Genomic DNA, 21272 nt, shown 5'->3' on the forward strand with positions numbered 1-21272 from the left:
GTGAGGGAAGCACGTGGCGCTTCGTGTGCTCGAGGTTCGGCCTCGTATGACGAAGTGAACGTTTAGGAGTGAGAAACGGGAAAACCGCTTATGAATTTACTATCATTGATGATTGTGGTGCCTGACTCCGTCGGCCTACCGTTCGTTTTGTCGACGTAGGTGTATAATGTATATCGATAACGTCGCTGAAATTATTTATGTGCTCTGTTTAAAATGTCCACGTTTACAATATTCGATTCAAATTCAGCTGAACTTCAGTTCCAGTTCATGTTGAAGGCCGTGGGTACACGAGGTACATTAATGATCTGTGTATCAGAAAATGTGAAGCTATTTTGTTGAAATAATAATTTTGTCCAACTGTAACAACTCCGTATGTTTGATGGGGTGTGGGGGTTATCATGAATATCTGAAATCTCAAGTAATATCCCACTTGCATAATTAGTATTTCCCTTTGATCCCTGTGCCTTTGTGGAAGTGAATGCTGACTTTGTGTTTGCAGCTTCTTGATGAAAAGAAACTCCAGCAGACGGAGAACTTGTGGAAAGAATTTCAAACGCCCGAAAAAGCAAACAGGGTGTGAGTCTCCGCAACTTGGGAATGTCGTCAAGTCGTATTATTGGTTGAATTTTTCATTACAATCATTGGAAGGTTAACATAAAGTATATAAAATTTGATCCAGTCCTTCCCTCGACCCCTAAACTCTTTTTCAAGTCTCAGCTGCGGTGCATATGGAACTAGAACTTAGAGAGCGTACCTCCACCTGGTTGGCCATATCACTCGATCGTGAAGAATCACTTAAAAAATTCTAGTAGCTGAATCCATATTCAGATCGTCACCAAAATTGTATCGATTCTTCCTTGTCACACACACAACCGGTCCAACAAGTTCCGTCCAAATCCATACATAACTTTTTGAGATATCCTGCTATGTATCGCTTTTGGCCCGATCTCCCAATGGTGAAGAATCACTGTAAAAAATTCTAGTAGCCGAATCCGGATCTTCACAAAAATCTAATCTTTTCGTCCTTGTCACATACACTACATCTCCGCCAAATTTCGTCCGAAATCCGTCCACAACTTTTTGAGATATTTTGTTCACAAACGGACAGATGGACAGACAGGGCTGAAAACATAACCTCCAGCCACCTTTGGTGGCGCAGGTAATAAATAAATTATCCCCAAACCACAATAGAATTTTGAAGTTGCGGTTTTGGATGAATTGTTTGAACCTTGATGCCAAATGCTCTTCTGCAGGGTAAAACTGAAACACTTTGAGAAATTTCAAGACACGACTGATGCCTTGGCAGGTAAAGAATTCCTTGTTGAATAAAATAAAGATTGCTTTTCAAATTGCAATGTTAAAGGATCATTTATCCCCAAGTAAATTTTCTTTTATTTATTCCCTTTTTTTTGCAATGAGCCCATTTCTCATGCGGAGGGTGTTGTCGGTGATGCAGATATATCACTGACTGATTGTGAAGAGTCTTTCCATAACATTGTCGCTACCTCTGAGGCATCCACCCTTCTGTGCCCAAATTTCTGATTCTGAGATTTGTACCACGGGTCCTTTTTCTCATTGCTTTTATTTCTTTCCATTCCTCGATGCCATGACAGCTGCCACTGCCCTCATTGAGGGAAAATTGGGCAAAGCCCTCAAGAAAGTTCTCAAGGTCGTTGCCAAAGAAGCTCACGAGGAGCTTGCGGTGGCTGATGCCAAGCTAGGTGGTGCAATTAAGGTGAGCATAACACACACCAGCCTTCCCTTTAATCCCTCTAGCTATGTCAACTCTTACTAAAATTTACTTCCTTGCCATGGATCATTTTAAAGGCCCCCCCCCCCCCCCCCCGACACCCTCGACGTTCATCTCAAAGATCTCCGAGAAGTACAATTTCCTATTTCATGCAATATTTATCATACTTGGTGAATCGTGATTGTGGCTGCAGGTTTCTTCCAACCTTTACCAAATTTGTTGAACGTTTGGTAAAATAGTACACAGAGTGGGAGGCGCTGCCTTGTTTGAATATCTTCTGCCACTTTTCACCTCACAGTTTTGTTTAAACCGCTTTATCACTACGTATTTTACATCATGCCCCAAGGCTGGAGCTGGTGATCTGGAAGAGAGTGAGAAAAAAAACAAAACCATGTAATTTCATAAATTTGATACCTCCTCCATCGAAGATAGACACATGTTATGTCTGTCTCTGACTGTTTGTCTGTGAGCAGGATATCCCAAAAGGTTAGGGGTGGATTCAGACAACTTTGTGGACAGGGTGGTTGTGAATTTTTGTTGAAGAACCGATTTTGGTGAAGATCCCAATCAGGATGCAGATACTAGAATTTAAGTGATTGAGAGATGGGGCCAAAGACGATGTTTAGCACAATATCTGAGTTATGGACGGATTCACACGAAACTTGGTGGATAGTTTAGGTGTGGGACAAGGAAGAATTGTTTTCGATTTTGGAGGAGATCCTGATCCAGCCTATCGGTAGGATACAAAAAATGTAAACTGTTCAGCCTGGCAGAGCTATGCGCTCCACCAAGTGTTGTTGTAGTTGGATTTCCTACATGACATTGGTGTCATAAGATGGTGATTACTCATTCATAAAAAAGAATGAAAAATATTCCAGCATGTGAAGCCTTTTTGTGAACTCTCGCAATGGGCCACATTTGTTTAATTATTGTGTCCACGCTTTAAAAAAAAAACAGAGGGGTGTTGTCGTCTGCTCTGTCTTGCTGTCATGCTATCTTCAAACGGTTGTGCAGAAATTCATCAAACCTGATCACATGGAAAAAATTTGCAAGGGGAATGTCATTTTGTCAACGCCTTGGGTTGGGTCAACAATAACAACAACAACAACATGCATTTTAAGGCCATTTTCCCTGCTGGAGCGGGGGTTAGCCTTGCGGTCCCCACGACAATCTTCTCCATTTTGCCATATTTTCTGCATCTCTCCTTGTTAACCCCCTTGCCCGCATTTCTTCTTCCACCATCTTTAGCCAAGATAGCCTTGGGTTGGGTCAAACAGTCAAATATTAAAAATGCAATTATGGGCACATTAAAAAAAATAAAACTTTATACACATGATTGGGAAGACCGAGAAAGACTTGGCTAAAGATGGTGGAAGAAGAAATGCGGGCAAGGAGGTTAACAAGGAGAGATGCGGAAAATAGGGCAAGATGGAGAAGATTGTCATGGGGACCGCAAGGCTAACCCCCGCTCCAGCAGGGAAAATGGCCTGTTGTTGTTGTGTTGTTGTTGTGTTGTTGTTGTTGTTGTTGTTGTTGTTGTATACACATGAAATGTGTAACGATTTTTGGGATTTGACCGCTGTTCATGCCCGAGGTGGTGGGGACTTAGGGTCATGGGTTAAAATGATATATATATATATTTTTTCAAAACAAAATTTGATATTGGGTCATTCCTGGTGTAACTTTTTTCCATCTTTCAACTTTGAGAGGAGATTTGTGATGGTGCGACATCAACTTTGCCCCTTTTTTTTTCTTTCCTTTTTCTTCACTACTGCCTCTGGTTAAGCTCTCTCTGCTATCTCAGCACTCTGACCTTCCCAAGAACTTTAGGACATGTTGACCCACAGTGGACCACCACCCTGTGGTTTAGAGGAAGTTTTTATTAATTTATTTATTTTGATAATTTTTGTTCCTCCCACTCACTTCCGCACTGTCCCACACTCTCCACTGGAGAAATTGGTGCCAAAATCATTTGTCTCTCCTATGAAGATACCATCAACTTTGATTTCAATAGTTGCTAAGTATGGAATGTAAGCAAAAAACTGATTTGTTGTATTTGTTGATACCTGTGTACTACAACAAACAAAAATGTGCAAAAAAGGAAGATTACCCACCAATATCTTTCTGAGGGACTGAAGTAATCCTTGGTTCCTTATGACATTGTGTGAAATGTGGCTGGACTCTGATGTTCCAGGCCTTGTCCAATTCTGGCTGCTCAGGTATTGTAATGATTGCCAAGGTAATGTTTGTTTGAAGAAAATCGTCAGGAATCCCTGAGGCTGACAACCTATATTGCCTGTGATTCAGCTTGTTGTTTGACCTGAGCTGGAGAAGCAACAAACATTGCATGCTTGCCACCATTTTAGCAAACAATACAGTATTCCAAACATGAGTTTGATGATGGACACGTCAGGTCCATCATCGCATTTGAAGAACATATTCAGTGTTGTTGAAACTTGCTGGATGTTGAATGACATTGTGGTTTGCTGACTTTGTTTCCAGGATAAACTCTCTTTGCCATGTGTATATGGTACAGCAGTGCAGGAGTTAATGCGTGGGATCCGCTCCCAATTGGACAACCTTATTGGAGGACTACCATCTCGTGACATCACAGCCATGTCACTTGGTCTGGCCCACAGGTTGGCTCTTTCCCGTTTGGAATCGGTGTTCTGTCATGTATTTTCTGTTCGAGCCCCTTGCCCAGTTGGTCAAAGTGTGGGCCCTTCTAACAGACTGCTATTGGATGAATAACATTGGCCGATGGCACTTGCGTTGTCTCAAACTCTTCATCGCCAGGCCAAAATGGCAAGATTTATTTGTATGAGACAAACTTGATTTGTAAACATTTGAATACATTTGGATTTGAATGTATCTCGCCTTTTTTCGACTATAAACGGTCGGATTGGTGCCTCACAGGTATACGGCATCGCATCACAGCGTGCTGTCCTTTGGATGGACGTCGAGCTGAGTGCCCTGTCTGCTAGCATTAGACGGATGTTAGATGCCATGGTATCTTCTGCAAAGAGTAGCTGAGTTATCTCCACCACCCTGAACAAATGACAACTTTCTGCCCAAACCAGCTACAGTCAAACATCGGGCCCAGCCAGCCAGTTTGTTGATTACTTTGAGCCAAAACAAACCCCAAGAAGGTGGCAATAGTTTAGGCTGTCAGAGGCCTAGGAGGTGTAAATATTCATTTTATTGCTCATGGAGGAACTGTTTTACAGGAGGTAAAGTTGTGTAATGTGGGGATAATAAACGGGCAGACTTGGGGCAGACGGCCGGGTAGAAAATGTCATGGGAACCAATGCGGTAAGCATTCATTTACATTCATATATTTGATTGGATGATTAGAATAGCATCGTGAGGTTGTATTGATCAAATACAATTTAAGCAATTGTCATTTCACCACCAGGTGATACGTTCCAGGATTGATTGTCGCTGTGGTAATCTTGAATGTTTTGTGATGGGTCACAGGTTTTTATTTATCTATTTTTGACTTGCTTGTTTTTGTCCTCCAGCCTATCAAGATACAAGCTAAAGTTCAGCCCAGACAAGGTGGACACAATGATTGTACAAGCCATTTGTGAGTGATTAGGTCCCTGTAAATAAATGGCCCTATTCTTTCCTCTATTCATCGCCCATTGTCCGCTCATCCATTAAAATTTTTTTTTTCTATCATTCAGCATTGCTGGACGACGTGGACAAGGAGTTGAACAACTTGGTGATGCGAGCCAGAGAATGGTACGGCTGGCATTTCCCTGAGCTTGGTCGTGCTGTGACTGATAGTCTCATGTACTGCAAGACGGTCCGCATCATTGGTTCGTATGTGCAGCACATCATCCTCTCGGGAGGGAGGGAAGAGGGGGGTAATTGGTTCACTTTGTCTGTCTACAAAGTTCAGTTTGTGATGGAGGACCAACTTGGTTTCAATTGAATGTAATATTTTGAACTTGAATCGTAACATTAATCGGAAAACTAACCTGCAGTTTTGCAGTAATTTGGCTCTGAATTCTTCCTGATTGTGCATGAACAGAGAGGAGTGAGACGTCTGGCAATCAAACAAAACTGAAAATCATTCCAAACAGGAAACTTGTTGTTTTTATTGATGTCATAAAGGACAAACGGGTGCAAAGATGTAATGCAACATGTTAAATAAGGTGGTGTAAAAGACGCTGCATCAACGGCGGTAAACTTCCAGGAATTTTTCTTTCCTCCACCCATTAAAAGCTTTATTTTATTTCAATTGAATTGTGTACTTGAAGACGAGAGAATACAAGTTACCTTCTTGGCACTTTATAAAAACCTTTCTCGTCGCAGTACTCGGACGAAACACACACACACGCACACACGCAATCTCAAATACTATATATGGCATTTTGAAACCACTTCCTAGCTGTTGCAGCTGTTTGTCGGATGTATTTTTTGAACATTCAGAAATGCATATTTTGCATGTGCTTTCACTTTTTCTCACAGGCATCTGCAGTTTGGATCCCTGGGTTAGAGTTTTGACTGGATTATATGACATGGTTGTCCCCACAACATGTCCATTGACTTTATTCATGTTTTGTAGGTGAACGGACAAATGTAGCTACTTCTGACCTCTCAGACGTGCTTACCGAGGAGATGGAGGGTGAAGTGAAAGTTGCTGCAGAAATCTCAATGGGAACAGAGGTCTCCCCAGATGATATAAAGCATATTATATGCCTGTGTGACCAGGTGCGTGCCCATCAGTGCACTTGTGTCTGTGCGTTCCGACAGGTATTAAAGCAGTGATGACATTTATTTATACGACTTCTGTCCCGGCGTTCCTATGCAACCAGGTGGTGGAGATGTCAGAATATCGAGCACAACTCTTTGACTACCTCAAGAACCGTATGCTTGCTATTGCACCAAATGTCACAGCACTTGTGGGAGAGCTTGTCGGTGCACGACTTGTGGCCCATGCCGGTAGGTCGGGTCAACCCCCGGCACAGGTTAACATATATGGAGTGTTTGTGCCATAACACACTAATGTCAAGGGAGCAAATTATAAACCTTGCTTGCTGATTCTTGTTGTTCTCATCCTGTTGGGATGTTTTCTCTCCCCCTCTTTCTCTTTCTCTCTCTGTCTCTATCCCCCTGCTTCCTCACCCCACTCTCTCAAATTCAACAATAAATGTTGAAATGTTTTGGTTCTAAAATTGATGTCGTGTTTGTTTCATATCTGTTGTTTGCCAACGTGTTTCTTTCAAACCCTGCAATTGTCGCAAAACAAACTTTTGAGCCGTTATGAAAAGTGATTGGATTTATTTTATGTCTGCACCAACCTCATGCACGCACTGCCTGTGGAAGAGAGCACACCAGTACCTACCTGCCCCCTGAATTGTAATTATCACATACCTTTGCTTTTGTTTTTGACCCAGGATCACTGCTAAACCTTGCCAAGCATCCGGCATCCACTGTTCAGATCCTCGGTGCAGAGAAGGCGCTGTTCCGTGCGCTTAAGGCTCGGCACAATACCCCAAAGTACGGCCTCATCTACCATGCATCTCTTGTGGGACAGAGTGCAGCCAAACACAAAGGCAAGGTGAGCAAATAAATACATGAAGAGCGGCACAGACTATTTATTTATTTATTTGTTTGTTTATACAGACTTGGCATTTAATATGGAATATATTTTTTTTCTTGACTTGGGTTTACTTTCTTAACTCAGTATATCAATCTAGTGAGTTTCTTTTACACTTTGGTGATTTATTTGTTAAAAGAACCATGTCACTGATTGTCTGTCGCAGCAAGAAGTCAACAACAGGATTATTTCACAGGTGGCGTGGAAAAATGTATGGACAGGTGCATTTGATGATTGGCTTCACAGTCGGGTATACAAGGGTTGTTGCGTTCTGTATTAGTGGAAAACAACTGCTGCACGTCTCCAAAGGTTATCGCCGCTTCCTCTGGAGATGGTCCGTTAACTCGACAATGCTGTTTGTCATGGAGTGGTGGCTTTACGAAATTATGGCATGAAACAGCATGCTATTGCTCGGCAGTATGGCATCACTCAAGGTCAGGTGTCAAAGATCCTGAAACGAAATGCTCAGAGGGGTGTCCCTACTCCAATACCGAGGCCAGGACGTTCCCGCAGAACCACAAGGAGGGATGATCGCCAGCTGCACCGGTTAGTCCGCAATGGCCGTACCAAGTCAGCTAATCAGCTTGGGGCTGAGTGGCAGCAACTGGCAAATGTGCCTGTATCCAGAAGGCTATTCAACCAATGACTGGTTCAAGCAGGCTATCGTGCCAGGCGTCCCCTGAGAAAGCCACGCCTGATCAGACAACACCGCCAGCGCCGATTGCAGTGGGCCAGAGAGCACCGTCAAATGGCAGCCAGGACACTGGAATCACGTGATCTTCAGTGACGAGTCTAGATTTCTGGCCTATCGTCAAGATGGCCGCGTCCGTGTGCGCAGACAAGTGCATGAAGCCTACAACAAAGTAGGCTTCATATAGTGCCAACAGTCCAAGCTGGAGGTGGTGGGGTGACCGTTTGGGCTGCTTTTCATGCAGGCGGCAAAACTGACCTGGTTGTTCAGAATGGAAACCTGAACCAGTTCAAGTACAGGGCCATTCTGGAAGAAACATTGCTTCCATTTGCTCGTGCAGCCTTTCGAGGAAACTTTGTCTTCCAAGATGACAATGCATGGCCTCATCGTGCTCGCATGATCCAACACTTTCTTGCTGACCGTGGTGTAGAGCATATGGAGTGGCCTGCCATGTCCCCGCATATGAATCCGATAGAGAACTTGTGGGCAGAATTGACGCGTCAAATCGACCACTTGGACCAGCAGCCGACCTCTGTGCGTGAATTGCAGCAGGCCATTGTCACTGCATCGCAAGCGATTCCTGTCCAGACCTTGGCAAATCTCGTGAACAGCATGCCTCAATGTGTACGTGCTCTCCTGAATGCTCGTGGGGGTTACACGAAGTACTGAACTGTAATTTTACTGTCTGTAATCCCAGTCGTAATTTAACTTTTGTTTTTGTTGAAATTTTTTTTGGCTAATGTGCAAAATAAAGAGATACTTCTGGAAAACGTACAGAAGTTTAACGCAGTACTGTCCATGAATTGAGTTCGATATCAGTTTACATCACTTTCAGTAAGTTCACCGCCAGAAAAAAATATTCCATATTAAATGCCAAGTCTGTGTATATATATATATATATATATATATATATATATATATATATATATATATATATATATATATATTTAGTTAGTCCATATGTATACGTAGTCCATATGCAACACGTAGGACACCATAGGAACTTCAGTTATTTCCTTAGTCTGTGTTTAGTTAAGGCTGTGTTCCCAATAGTTGAATCTGCATTGCATTAATTAAATAAGATAGGTCCTTTTCAATTCCATTCATTTTGCGGCTTGACTCTCTCTAAATTGGTTACGCGACCTTGCCAGCAGCGTTCGCTGCCTTAAGCGCTTGCCCCGGCCGCCATTACGCACGCGGTCAAGATTGGAGAAGAAGGGGGTGGAGCGCCCAGAACGAGGCGTAACCCTGTCATCGACCCGTCAGGGGTGGAGCCGGTGACTCCTCGCTAACCAACCAAGGCTGAGGTGAGCTCACCGGTGGGCGGAGTGCGAGAATACGCGGCTTGATTTTGAAGCGCACTATATAAGCGCAAGTGCGGCGCCTTTACACAGAGGAGAGAGAGAAGGGAGAGAGGGCAAGCGAAGAGAGAGACGTGGGGGTGCTCACATTGCTGCAATAGGCTGAGGCCCTCTAGACCCCTATTGTTGCCGGTTGTTGAACTCGTTTGTACCAGATGCGCGAGGAATCATTAAGCGGCGCTGAACACCTGAGAAGCTGAGTACGGAGGCCACAAGCAGAGAACTGCGCATACGGACTTGCGAAGGACTACCCCCCCCCCCCCCCCCCCGCATACGTGAGGTCCCATCGCGCGCTAGCGACACGCAAGCTGCCTCCCATTCTTCAGCCTGGACCGGAGCCGGACTTCAACGCCCTACCATCTGCCTGGACCTTCCTCCCCTACCATCTGCCTGGACCTTCCTCCCCTACCATCTGCCTGGACCTTCCTCCCCTACCATCTGCCTGGACCTTCCTCCCCTACCACTACCATCCCGTGTGAGTCTGTCTGTTTGTCCGGGGTTTGTTAAGTTAAGACTGTATAGGAAAGGTTGCCCTGTGTCCTGCTTCTTCTTCTTCTTGTGTTTATTCCTTCCCTTTCGTTTCCTCTTTGGGTTTTTGTACATAATTAATAAATCATATTTGTTCTTTCTTTACTTTGGTTTAGTCCTTTGTTAATGGCTCGGGCTTCGGATTGCTAAACCGCTCGGCAATTTCCATCTTGTCCGAGGTCCGAGCGGTGTTATCTCCCTGCTTTGCGGTCGGATTGGCACTCAGGTATTTGGGACTCCATTGACCAATCACCTTGGCCAATCTCGACCGGAAAGGAGCGTTATAATTTCCAGGATTGGGGGACGGCCAGCTTAAAAGACAAGGGGATTAACCCCCCCCCCCCCTGACGAGGGGAGAGCGTGGACTGCACTCCCGTTAGTAAGGGGGGGGGGGGGGGGGTTTAATCCCCTTGTCTTAAGCTGGCCGTCCGACCGGTCCTGGTACTTATAACGCTCTTTTGCGGGGTGGGATTGATCAGGGTTATTGGTCCAGGTATTAGCCCGAATACCTTTATCAATCCCTCCGCAAAACAGGGACACAAGTACCGCTCGAATCCCGGACAAGATGGAGTTTGCCGAGCGGTTTAGCAATCCGGAATCCGAGCCGTTAGCAAAGGACTAACCCGATTCATAAGCGGTTCTGCCAAAATCGTGCCACAGATATTCAATAGGGAAAACACGAAGATGATCGGACGAGAATGAAAACCAAAGAATGAGAAATAACAACCATTTATTAATTATTTACAAAACCAAAGAAACCAAAGGAGAAACGAAAGCAATATACACAAGAAGAAGAGGACACAGCGCAATTCTTAAACACTCTTTCTTATTCCCAGGGACAATACAAATGGAACAAACTCGCGTACACTAATGGGGTTCTCAGGCAGGAATGGTGGGAAGGATGAGAAGGGCAGACGGTCCAAAGAGCTGGTGGGCAGGGAGGTTCGGGAATCGCGGCACGCCGTTGGTGGCCCACGTGAGCGTCACGCTCCGGTGCAGTGGCGAAAACCCGGTCGTCAGTGCTGGTTGGTATCGTGTCTCTCTCCGGTGCTCCTTTCTCATGCGTCCTTGCTCATCTGCCTCTCACCGTGGCTCTTGAATCTCCTCCCGCGTCTCTCTCTCTCTCTCTTTCACTCATCTCTCATGTGGGGGCCTCGCGCCAAGGGTTTTTTAACCACGGCCTTGGAACCTTCTCGAACTCTCGATGTTTCTTGCCACGCCCTACCAAGCCATGCCCACCGAGCCCTGATTGGTCGTTAAGGGCTCTCTGGCTCCACCTTTGATGACGAGGTGGGGCCACGCCCTTCTCCGATCCTGGCCTCGTGGGCAATGGAGTTTTGGCGCGAAGAAAACAGCCCAACTGTTACATGCAGCGAACGCTGCCTTACTGCTACTGTACTTGAAGAGCGGGAGACGATTGGGGAAAATTGAAAGGGGAACTATCTTATTTGATTGATGCAACGTCGAGTCTACTATTGGAAACACAGCCTTACCTGAAACACATACTAATGACATAACTATTGAGAGGTCCTGTGGTGTCCTACGTGTTGTACATGGACTAACTAAGGTGCAATCTTTAATTAACAGCTAATTAAGGGGAAATGTACACAGGGGTCATTTATTAGGGAATTTACTACTAAATTTACATGTGAACGTTCTAAAAAGCGAAACACAGCACCCTCATTCCTCACGGCACGTCTCGGGCCGAAAAAAAACTTTAACTTAATGTGACACGCAGGTCTCATACCCCTCTACTATTAACCTTGCCCTTGAGTGCGACAGTTTTAAAACACAATTAAGTATGTCCCGCTTGCTACGTTGCATCCTGCCTAACAGATTTGCACCCACAATCAACCGAATTGCGGAACTATACATTGACGGTGGGGAGCATTATTTACAAGTGACACTATTTTGACTATTTACACGGCAAACCCAGGACCTGTCATTTTTGGAAAACAAAAAGAATCCTGTGGGAGGGAGGAAAAAGCATGCACTGCATCGATACACCACCTCTACATGCCCGGGGATGCAGGATTGATATTGCAATGCATCCCCGAGCACCAAAGCACCATCAAGCACCATCCAGTGCTACATTGCAAAAATAATAAGCACACACACAATAAAAACAAACTGATGGTCTTCTCTCTTGTCAGCTCCTGCTCTGCTGGCCGATGTTTCTTCCAGATGTTGTCGTTCTTGGTGGCTTGCTGCCTCTTTGCCAGTAATAATAAAAAGCACAAAACGTGTCCATTTTTATTTAAAGCCCACAAGGGCCAGCTATGGATGGTCCACGTGTAGGGCAAAAGGGGCCACCTCTCCGTGGTCCGCAAGCAAGATCTTTTTCTGGCCAACCTGGCCGGTCCCAGCAGAGGGGTCAGGCCCCAAAACGTGGGGTCCATCAGTGGTGCTCGGCCACATAACCGTGGTCCATAAGTGCGGTGCTTGGCCGCAAGACGTGCAGTTCATAAAGTGGTGCATCGATCCAGGCAGCGGGAATGCGGGCGCACAGATGCGGCTCCCGCACGCTCTCCCTCAGTGCCCAGAGAGCACGGTCCATGGGGGGGGGGGGGGGGGGGGGGGGGGGGGGGGGGGAGGGAGGAAGGAAGGAAGGAAGAGAAAGCAGAGTCAGCGAGGGCAAGGGCGCAAGGGTACACATCAACAAAGGCAATGCAATGCAGAGGTGAGGTGCGCCTGGAGATCGAGCGGAGAAAGCTCGTCCGTAACGTACGTCACCCCCCCCCCACCCCCCCTGTCACCTACTCTACCCTCACCCCTTACCCCGTATTTACACAACCATTTACAATTCGTCTCTATCGTCTCGTCTTCCCCATATCTCCCCTAATCCAAATTGGTTCACAATCCCTCTAACCAATCAAATTTGCCATCGCCCAATTCATCATGAATCCCTCTTGAGGAGGAAGAGATGGAACAACCAGCACAATGTCTCACCCACGTCATGATGCGTCTTACCCTCCAAAACATTTGCACACAAAAATAATCAAACCATGGCATGGCGTGGAGCACTGTCGTCACCTCAGGCGAGTGGATGCAGATGGTGCGAGGAGATTTCAATCCTAACTACTTTCTAAATGACATTAACAAACTTTACACTACCCGGGGTCTTTCTCTATGCGGTTCTACAAACCAAACTCCCATTGACCAAACTGTGATGCTCACCAATTTGGGGTCTCACTCCCCCGATTCAACTCCCTGTGCCTTTGCACAATTTCGTGTGGCTCCCCTAGCAGGTCGACTCACCTGCACACCTCCGCCACTGCAGTTGCCTCTGAGCTTACCTGCTCCTTACCCTAACCTATCTAACAGGGGAACGCCCTCCCTGGCACTTACCCCCTCGGTGCCCTCTCTGGCACTGGGCTACCTGGGTCCGTCCTCCGGATCCTCGGGCCCCACTGAACAACGCTACTGGCTCCCAGAGCCCACCTGCGGCCTCACCTGGCCGACATCCTTACAGTGGCGGAGTGCCCATTCAACTGCACACACTAACAGGCCACATGCCCAGCCATTTCCACGTCACTAATGCACCCATCCAAACACCATTCAACCACACGCACCACAGATGCCAATATCCAACCACAATTTACCTATACCCTCTACCTACTCTTAAACTACCCTCCCTGGGTATTCGTGATGGGGGTCCATCCTCCCCATCCACTCCCATCGCACCAACCACTCCACTCCACGTTTTCCACCATACTCACTCCACACCATCCATTCCATACTCCACTTACTCCAGACCAATTATCTCATCCAACCATTCTCCATACACCTGTTCACTTGCACACCTGTGCTCACACACACCTGGTGGCTCTTGCACCCTCCTTTCCTCCCAGGACCATTCGCTCAATGCAATGCACAATCACCTCGCACTTTTCACAATACGCTGCTCCATCACCTCCTTCACACACACACAGCATCATCTGATCTAACTACTCCCTTCTGAAACTCGCGCTTCCCAGTCGCCCCTTATACTATTGCGCTCCCTCGTCGTTATAATCCAATTAATCTGCTACGTCCCCTCTACAGGTATGATGTCGCGACTTAAATCTAACGTTACCTATGGTCATCTTTTTAGGTCTCTACACAATTATCCAAACCCTCCCTCGGCGAGCTTACACTGCCAAACCCCATAAACTATAGCTCATGTGCCCGGGTGATGAGGGATGGCGGATTTACCATCCTCCCACATCGGGTATCTCTCGCTATCAATTTTGCCCATCCAATTCTCTGCCAATCAAATTTGCCAATCATTACTGCCAATCATTTTTACCCATCAAATTTGCCAATCATTACTGCCAATCCTATTCACCATTCCCAATTTCGAATCAAAACACTATCATCATCACAGTCCATTAAACTTGTCTCTCGGTACGGCATTACATTTTTTTACAGCTCGGTTTCGAAAAACCGAGCAATGCATACTGGTGGTTTGGTCTACTCCTGATGGTTGGGTCCGTCCGGCATTCATGATTCTGGGGAGGCGGCATGCTCGGGCCGAGATTCCACGCACCATCTCGGCGCGGAGCCTTACAGTCTACGGCCCGACGACCGAAGCTCGCCTGGTCGGAACCCCGTCCCCACCATGGGGCTAATGTCCGACCCGGCCCCCCTCCCCCGGAATCTCGCCGCTCTGACGCGGCACCGACCATTCAGTGCGGGGCCCGGCCCGAATTGTGCACGACACCCCGAACAGGAGCGACGCGCTTGCGGTCCCAGCCGGACCTCGCAGCAAACAAAGCGCACTGCGCACCTAGTGCTCGCGCCGGCTAAACGTTGGTCGAACCACTGCTCCGTTTAACGTCGATGCCTCACTCGCATGCTCACACGCATACACGGCCCCTTTCACACTCACCAAACCCGGCGCTCCAACGCCGCTCGAACATCCCAAGCATTCTACTCGCGCACCCATTCCGCCATTCGCACACTCTGTCATCACACACCCGCTGTTCGCACACTCCATTACACACCTCTCTGCGGCACATCTTCCTTCCACGCACTCCTTGCGTGCACTTGCGTACTCCGTAACACTCACGGGTGTGCACTCTTCTGCACACCCAATCACGTGCTTCAATGGGCTCTCCTGCACCCGCGCCACCACCAATTCAGGTGTGCCTCCTCGCACACTCTCTCCGTCCATCCCAAGCGTGCATCCTCGCCCACGCTCCACCACCAACTCACTCTCCGTGTCGCACTCTGTACAATCTGTTTCACAAATACCCTCCGACGTGCATTCGCTCTCGCACTCGGTATCACTCCCACACTTTGTAACACACTCACTCTTCGACGCACACTTTTTCCTCACACGCGTGCCATTTTCTCTCACAGAGCGCATCACAGACCTCCCACAAACACCCGCGGTACGCTGGGATCCCAAGCGCGCGAAAACTGTTTTCGCGCCAAATATCCTCCTGCCAAACCTTTTAGCACCATATACCACCTTACTCACCTTTGGGATCCTCCTCTCCACGCGCACCTGCAAATCCTTGTAAGGATTAGCAAGTACAGCATCAGGATGTGAATTCAGACTTTGTACAGTTTCCATTTCTCCCTTCTGCTTGTGCTTTTGTAATTCTGCCGTCTCTGCAAGCCCGATTTCAACTATTTCTTTTTCTTTATTCACCTCGACGACCGCTGGCTTTATTAAAATTCCCTCTTCCACCTCAGCGGTCGCCGGCTTCCCCACACCCCGGGTCGCGATTTCTACCCCGGTCCAGTAAACTGTGCTTTGCTCCAACTCGCTCAATCCGCGCTCCTCGACTCGCGTTACCTCATCGCGTACCCGTGTGCCCCCCCCCCCCCCCGCTCGCCACGCGGTCTATGGTCTCCCCACATTTGTTTTATCTGGCCACCTATTCCGTTTCTAACCCCTTTAATTTGGTTTCCCAATTCAGTTTTTACTCCACTAATTTGGCTTCCCAATTGCTCCCCCATTCTGTTTTCCATTCGTTCCAATTGTTCTCCCATCCCCATTTGCATGGCGGCCTGCAGCTGCGCAATGAGGGCTTGCATGTCTATCCCTCCAACTTGCGGGCGCGGCTACCGCGGCCACCACGTGTGCGCCTTCAACCTCGTGCGCGAGGCCGCCATCTTGTGCGCCTGAAACCCCCTCGACCACATCCTCGTCGCTCTCCTCCTCCCCCTCTCTCAATTCCTCCCCGGGGTCCTGGGTTACCTCCAAACCCTCTTCTTCTACCCCCACCGGCATCCGACCGCCTTGATCATCCATGGCACGACTTTAATTTAGGATATGAATAAAAATTTCGGCCGCTCCAGATTTTGACCAAATTTTTAAGAAGTTTCAAAAATTTGGTTCGGGTCCAAAGCCCACTCCCAGACACCAATTGTTACGGATCCTGGGGACTGCACTCCCGTTAGTAAGGGGGGGTTTAATCCCCTTGTCTTGTTAAGCTGGCCGTCCGACCGGTCCTGGTACTTGTAACGCTCTTTTGCGGGGTGGGATTGATCAGGGTTATTGGTCCAGGTATTAGCCCGAATACCTTTATCAATCCCTCCGCAAAACAAGGAGACAAGTACCGCTCAAATCCCGGACAAGATGGAGTTTGCCGAGCGGTTTAGCAATCCGGAATCTGAGCCGTGAGCAAAGGACTAACCCGATTCATAAGCGGTTCTGCCATAATCGTGCCGCAGATATTCAATAGGGAAAACACGAAGACGATCGGACGAGAATGAAAACCAAAGAATAAGAAATAACAACCATTTATTAATTATTTACAAAACCAAAGAAACCAAAGGAGAAACGAAAGCAATATACAGAAGAAGAAGAAGACAGCGCAATTCTTAAACACTTACTTATTCCCAGGGACAAGACAAACAGAACAAACTCACGTACACTAATGGGGTTCTCAGGCAGGAATGGCGGGAAGAATGAGAAGGGCAGACGGTCCAAAGAACTGGTGGGCAGGGAGTTTCGGGAATCGCGGCACGCCGTTGGTGGCCCCACGTGAGCGTCATGCTCCGGTGCAGTGGCGAAAACCCAGTCGTCAGTGCTGGTTGGTATCGCGTCTCTTTCCAGTGCTCCTTTCTCATGCGTCCTTGCTCATCTGCCTCTCACCGTGGCTCTTGAATCTCCTCCCGCGTCTCTCTCTGTTTCACTTGTCTCTCATGTGGGGGCCTCGCGCCAAGGGTTTTATAACCACGCCCTTGGAACCTTCTCGAACTCTCGATGTTTCTTGCCACGCCCTACCAAGCCATGCCCACCGAGCCCTGATTGGTCGTTAAGGGCTCTCTGGCTCCACCTTTGATGACGAGGTGAGGCCACGCCCTTCTTCTACGATCCTGGCCTCGTGGGCAATGGAGTTTTGGCGCGAAGAAAACAGCCCAACTGTTACTGGCAGCGAACGCTGCCTTACCGCCGCTGCACTTGAAGAGCGGGAGACGATTGGGGAAAATTGAAAGGGGAACTGTAGTCTGGCTGTCTTATTTGATTACCCTGGCTTTGTCAATTACCCTGGCTGTCTTATTTGATTGATGCAACGTAGAGTCGACTATTGGAAACACAGCCTTACCTGAAACACATACTAATGACATAACTATTGAGAGGTCCTATGGTGTCCTACGTGTTGAACATGGACTAACTAAGGTGCAATCTTTAATTAACAGCCAGTTAAGGGGAAATGTACACAGGGGTCATTTATAAGGGAATTTACTACTAAATTTACATGTGAAGGTTCTAAAAACCGTGTGTGTGTGTGTGTGTGTGTGTGTGTGTGTGTGTGTGTGTGTGTGTGTGTGTGTGTGTGTGTGTGTGTGTGTGTGTGTGTGTGTGTGTGTGTGTGTGTGTGTGTGTGTGTGTGTGTGTGTGTGTGTGTGTGTGTGTGTGTATATATATATATATACATACATATACACACACACACACACACATACATATACATATATATATATATATATATATACATACACACATAATATATATATTGTTACGGCGTCGGCCTTCCCCTTATCAAGGAGGGGTTAACCCCGTGTCTGTAACTGACCGACGTGAGTCCTGGAAATCCCCACGCGCCTTCCGGTCGGGAGCAGCCAGGGTAATTGGTCAATGAAAAGTCCCAAGGACCTGAGTGCCACTCCTGACCGCGAAGCAGGGGAGGGACTCCCGCTCGAACAACGGTTTTAGATGGACGAGTTGCCGAGCGGTTTTAGCAACCCGAAGTTCGAGCCGTTTAGCAAAGACTAACCCGATCCTGAGTGTTGGCCAAATCGTGCCAATTCTATCAATCGGTAAAAGACAAGGACGATCGGACGAGAATGAAAAAGCCAAAGGTAAAGAAAGAACAAAGATTTATTAATTATTTACACAAACAAAAGGAAGCAATGAATAAAAGTAATATACAGTGAAGATAGACACAGAGCAAGCTTAACTTATACAGGCTTACTTAAACCCAGACAACACAAAGGACAGACGACGGGCAGACTCACACAATTGGGGAAATTGCAGGTTCGATTGGCTGGAGGGAGAAGAAAATGGGACCACAGGGCTGGAGGGATTAGGTTCAGGTCCGTGCAAACGGCAGGGCTGGAGGTGAGCGGCCGCCGACTCTCCGTACTCTGGTTCACACGGCGGCGTTGCTTCGCGGCAGCGCGTCAAAGCTGTGGACGGCAGGAGCTTGTTTGAAGCAGCAGGTCTCTCCTCGCCGCACCTCCTTGATAGTTACGGAATCGGAAAAATGCCACAAGATGCCACAAATGAAAAATGCGCCTCCCTTCACAGAACCGAACTCGTGCTCCCTCACTCATCCGCTCCCTTACGCATCTCGCGGTGGGGGCTTCCCATGATGGGTTATATGGCCACGCCCTACCAAGCCATGCCCACCGATTCCTGGTTGGTCGTAAGGGCTTCTTGGCTCCACCTCTTGATGACGATGGGCGGGCCACGCCCTTCTTCTCCGAGTTGGAGCACATGGGCAATGGCAGCGAATGCTGTTGGTGATGTAGGCGAATGCAGTTGGTAATGGAGGCAAACGCTATGGAAAAGGGGCTCTATCTTATTTGATTTGGTGCAACGTAAGATCGACTATTGGACACATGGCCTTAACTGAAACACAGAATAACGATATAACTATGGAGACGTCCTATGATTTGTTACGTGGTGCGATGGATTAACTAGGGGACGACCTTTGATCTTACAACAACGAATGGAGGTATTTACAAAGAATCATTACATTATTTACAAGGGGGTATATTTACAATCAATTACACGAAGTGCACGGTTTCCCAAATCCGTTACTATATATATATATCGGGTTCTTGGTCACCTCTCTTACCAAGGCCCTTCTCCCCCGATTGCTCAGTTTGGCCGGGCGGCCAGCTCTTGGAAGAGTCCTGGTTGTTCCAAACTTCTTTCATTTAAGAATTATGGAGGCAACTGTGGTCTTGGGAACCTTCAATGCAGCAGAATTTTTTTTTGTGGGCTTCCCCAGATCTGTGCCTCGACACAATCCTGTCTCTGAGGTCTGCAGGCAGCTCCTTCGACCTCATGGCTTGGTTTTTGCTCTGATATGCATTGTCAGCTGTGAGACCTTATATAGACAGGTGTGTGCCTTTCCAAATCATGTCCAATCAATTGAATTTACCACAGGTGGACTGCAATCAAGGTGTCGAAACATCTCAAAGATGATCAAGAGAAATGGGAGGCACCTGAGCTAAATTTCAAGTTTCATAGCGAAGGGTCTGAATACTTATGTCAATGTGATATTTCAGTTTTTTCTTTTCAATAAATTTGCAAAACTTTCTAAAATCCTGTTTTCTCTTTGTCATTATGGGGTTATTGAGTGTAGATTGATGAGGGAAAAAATGAATTTAAACGATTTCAGCATGAGGCTGCAACATAACAAAATGTGAAAAAAGTGAAGGGGTCTGAATATTTTCTGAATGCGCTGTATATATATAGCTATAATTTTTTTCATTTATTTCCTTTGAGGCATCTTCTCTTACTCCAGTCTTGGTTCTTGTACTGTATTTGGGTGCAACGTGGGGTTAGTGTTGGGAGTTATTGGATGATTTGTGGTCATCTTAATTTCGGACTTCGTTGTCGTTCCTATTGAGGGTTTTTTCCTTGGTTGGGGGAGGAAGGAGGGAAGGTTGGGGTTTAAGCCAGTATAAAAGGAAAGGAAGCCGTTTTGGCTGAAATTTCTATCTTTGGTTCCAGGTTTAAACACTTTTGGAAGGCTGGCTGATGATGATTATATTTGTATATCTGATTGGTTGTGATGTTACCTTTTTGTCACTACCTCAGCTGATGGCTGCCTTACCACCATTTTTGTAAATATATCGGTGCTCCCTCTTTTGGTACCCTTAAATATTTTCTGCCTTGTATGGCAACAGTCAAAATAAAGTGAAACCAAGAAGGTTTATTTTCGGAATAATTTAAATGACGGATTTTTTTAGTTTTTATTTTAAGAAGCAGTAGATATAGGCCTATTATTATGTTATTTTATTTTTTATGAAGGAGATGAACCCATTAGATTTTGTGATTGATTTTTATCTGCAGACACCTTTGAATTTTCATCAAAGAAGTATGGATTGAACTCACTTGTTGTGCAAACATTACAATATATTTTATCTATATTATAATAGGCTACGGTGATTCTGTCTGTCTCTGTCCGGGGGTGTGGCTTACTCCGTTTACAGAGTAGCTCCACCCATTCTTGGAGAGGCTTCATGTAAACAAATATCCACCATTTTATTACCTCAAATAGCTTTGAGGCCTGCTTAGTTAGGCCCGTGCTGTCTTTCTCTCTCACACAGGTTTATTTCAACTCAAATTCGATATATCATTTCATTTTTAACAGTCGCTAACATAGTTTTAGACTCGGTTGAAAAAAAACGGGAAGAGAATCCCATGAAAGTTTCCGTTTATAGAACGAAATGAATTCTCAAAGGCCTGTAAAATAAAGCCCATTCATTGAGTCACCCTCACGATTTTATCTCGAATTCACCATCTGATTTAATTTTTATCGATGGTTTTAGGCTCGGTGTCAGAAATAATTGAGAACATTCACGCACACACGGGAAAATGCAGAGATATATTTATAAAAATCGCACCACGATGATACACGAAAATACACCACCTAAAATAACAGTCAGGGAAAATGTCGACATATATTAAAAATTCGCTTTTTCTTTTCCGTTAAGATATATTACTTTTACTTTTGATGACGGTCGTCACAAAAACGACATATATTTGTTCGTTCTTATTTCATTCAACATTATTATCCGGAAGTAAAATATGTTTCAGGAATTACTGAGAGATATTTCTTCGTTTTTTAAAATTAGTTGTGCGCGTACACTTTAAAT

At 46.3% G+C, this 21272-nt stretch overlaps 1 protein-coding gene across 2 annotated transcripts in view; it reads left to right on the top strand.

The window, feature by feature from the left end:
- The window catches only part of NOP58 (NOP58 ribonucleoprotein), a 32574-nt gene that overhangs the window by 414 nt on the left and 10888 nt on the right, over positions 1 to 21272 (top strand). For both annotated transcript variants that reach the window (XM_068121579.2, XM_068121587.2), the window contains exons 2-10: positions 500 to 576; positions 1254 to 1306; positions 1614 to 1735; positions 4253 to 4389; positions 5272 to 5336; positions 5437 to 5571; positions 6324 to 6469; positions 6574 to 6700; positions 7156 to 7319. In XM_068121579.2, coding sequence (XP_067977680.2) covers positions 500 to 576; positions 1254 to 1306; positions 1614 to 1735; positions 4253 to 4389; positions 5272 to 5336; positions 5437 to 5571; positions 6324 to 6469; positions 6574 to 6700; positions 7156 to 7319 — 1026 coding nt within the window. The remainder of the gene's footprint in view (positions 1 to 499; positions 577 to 1253; positions 1307 to 1613; positions 1736 to 4252; positions 4390 to 5271; positions 5337 to 5436; positions 5572 to 6323; positions 6470 to 6573; positions 6701 to 7155; positions 7320 to 21272) is intronic.

Source organism: Myxine glutinosa, chromosome 1, assembly GCF_964187855.1.
Source record: "Myxine glutinosa chromosome 1, kmMyxGlut1.1, whole genome shotgun sequence".
NCBI classification, from domain to species: Eukaryota; Metazoa; Chordata; class Myxini; order Myxiniformes; family Myxinidae; genus Myxine; species Myxine glutinosa.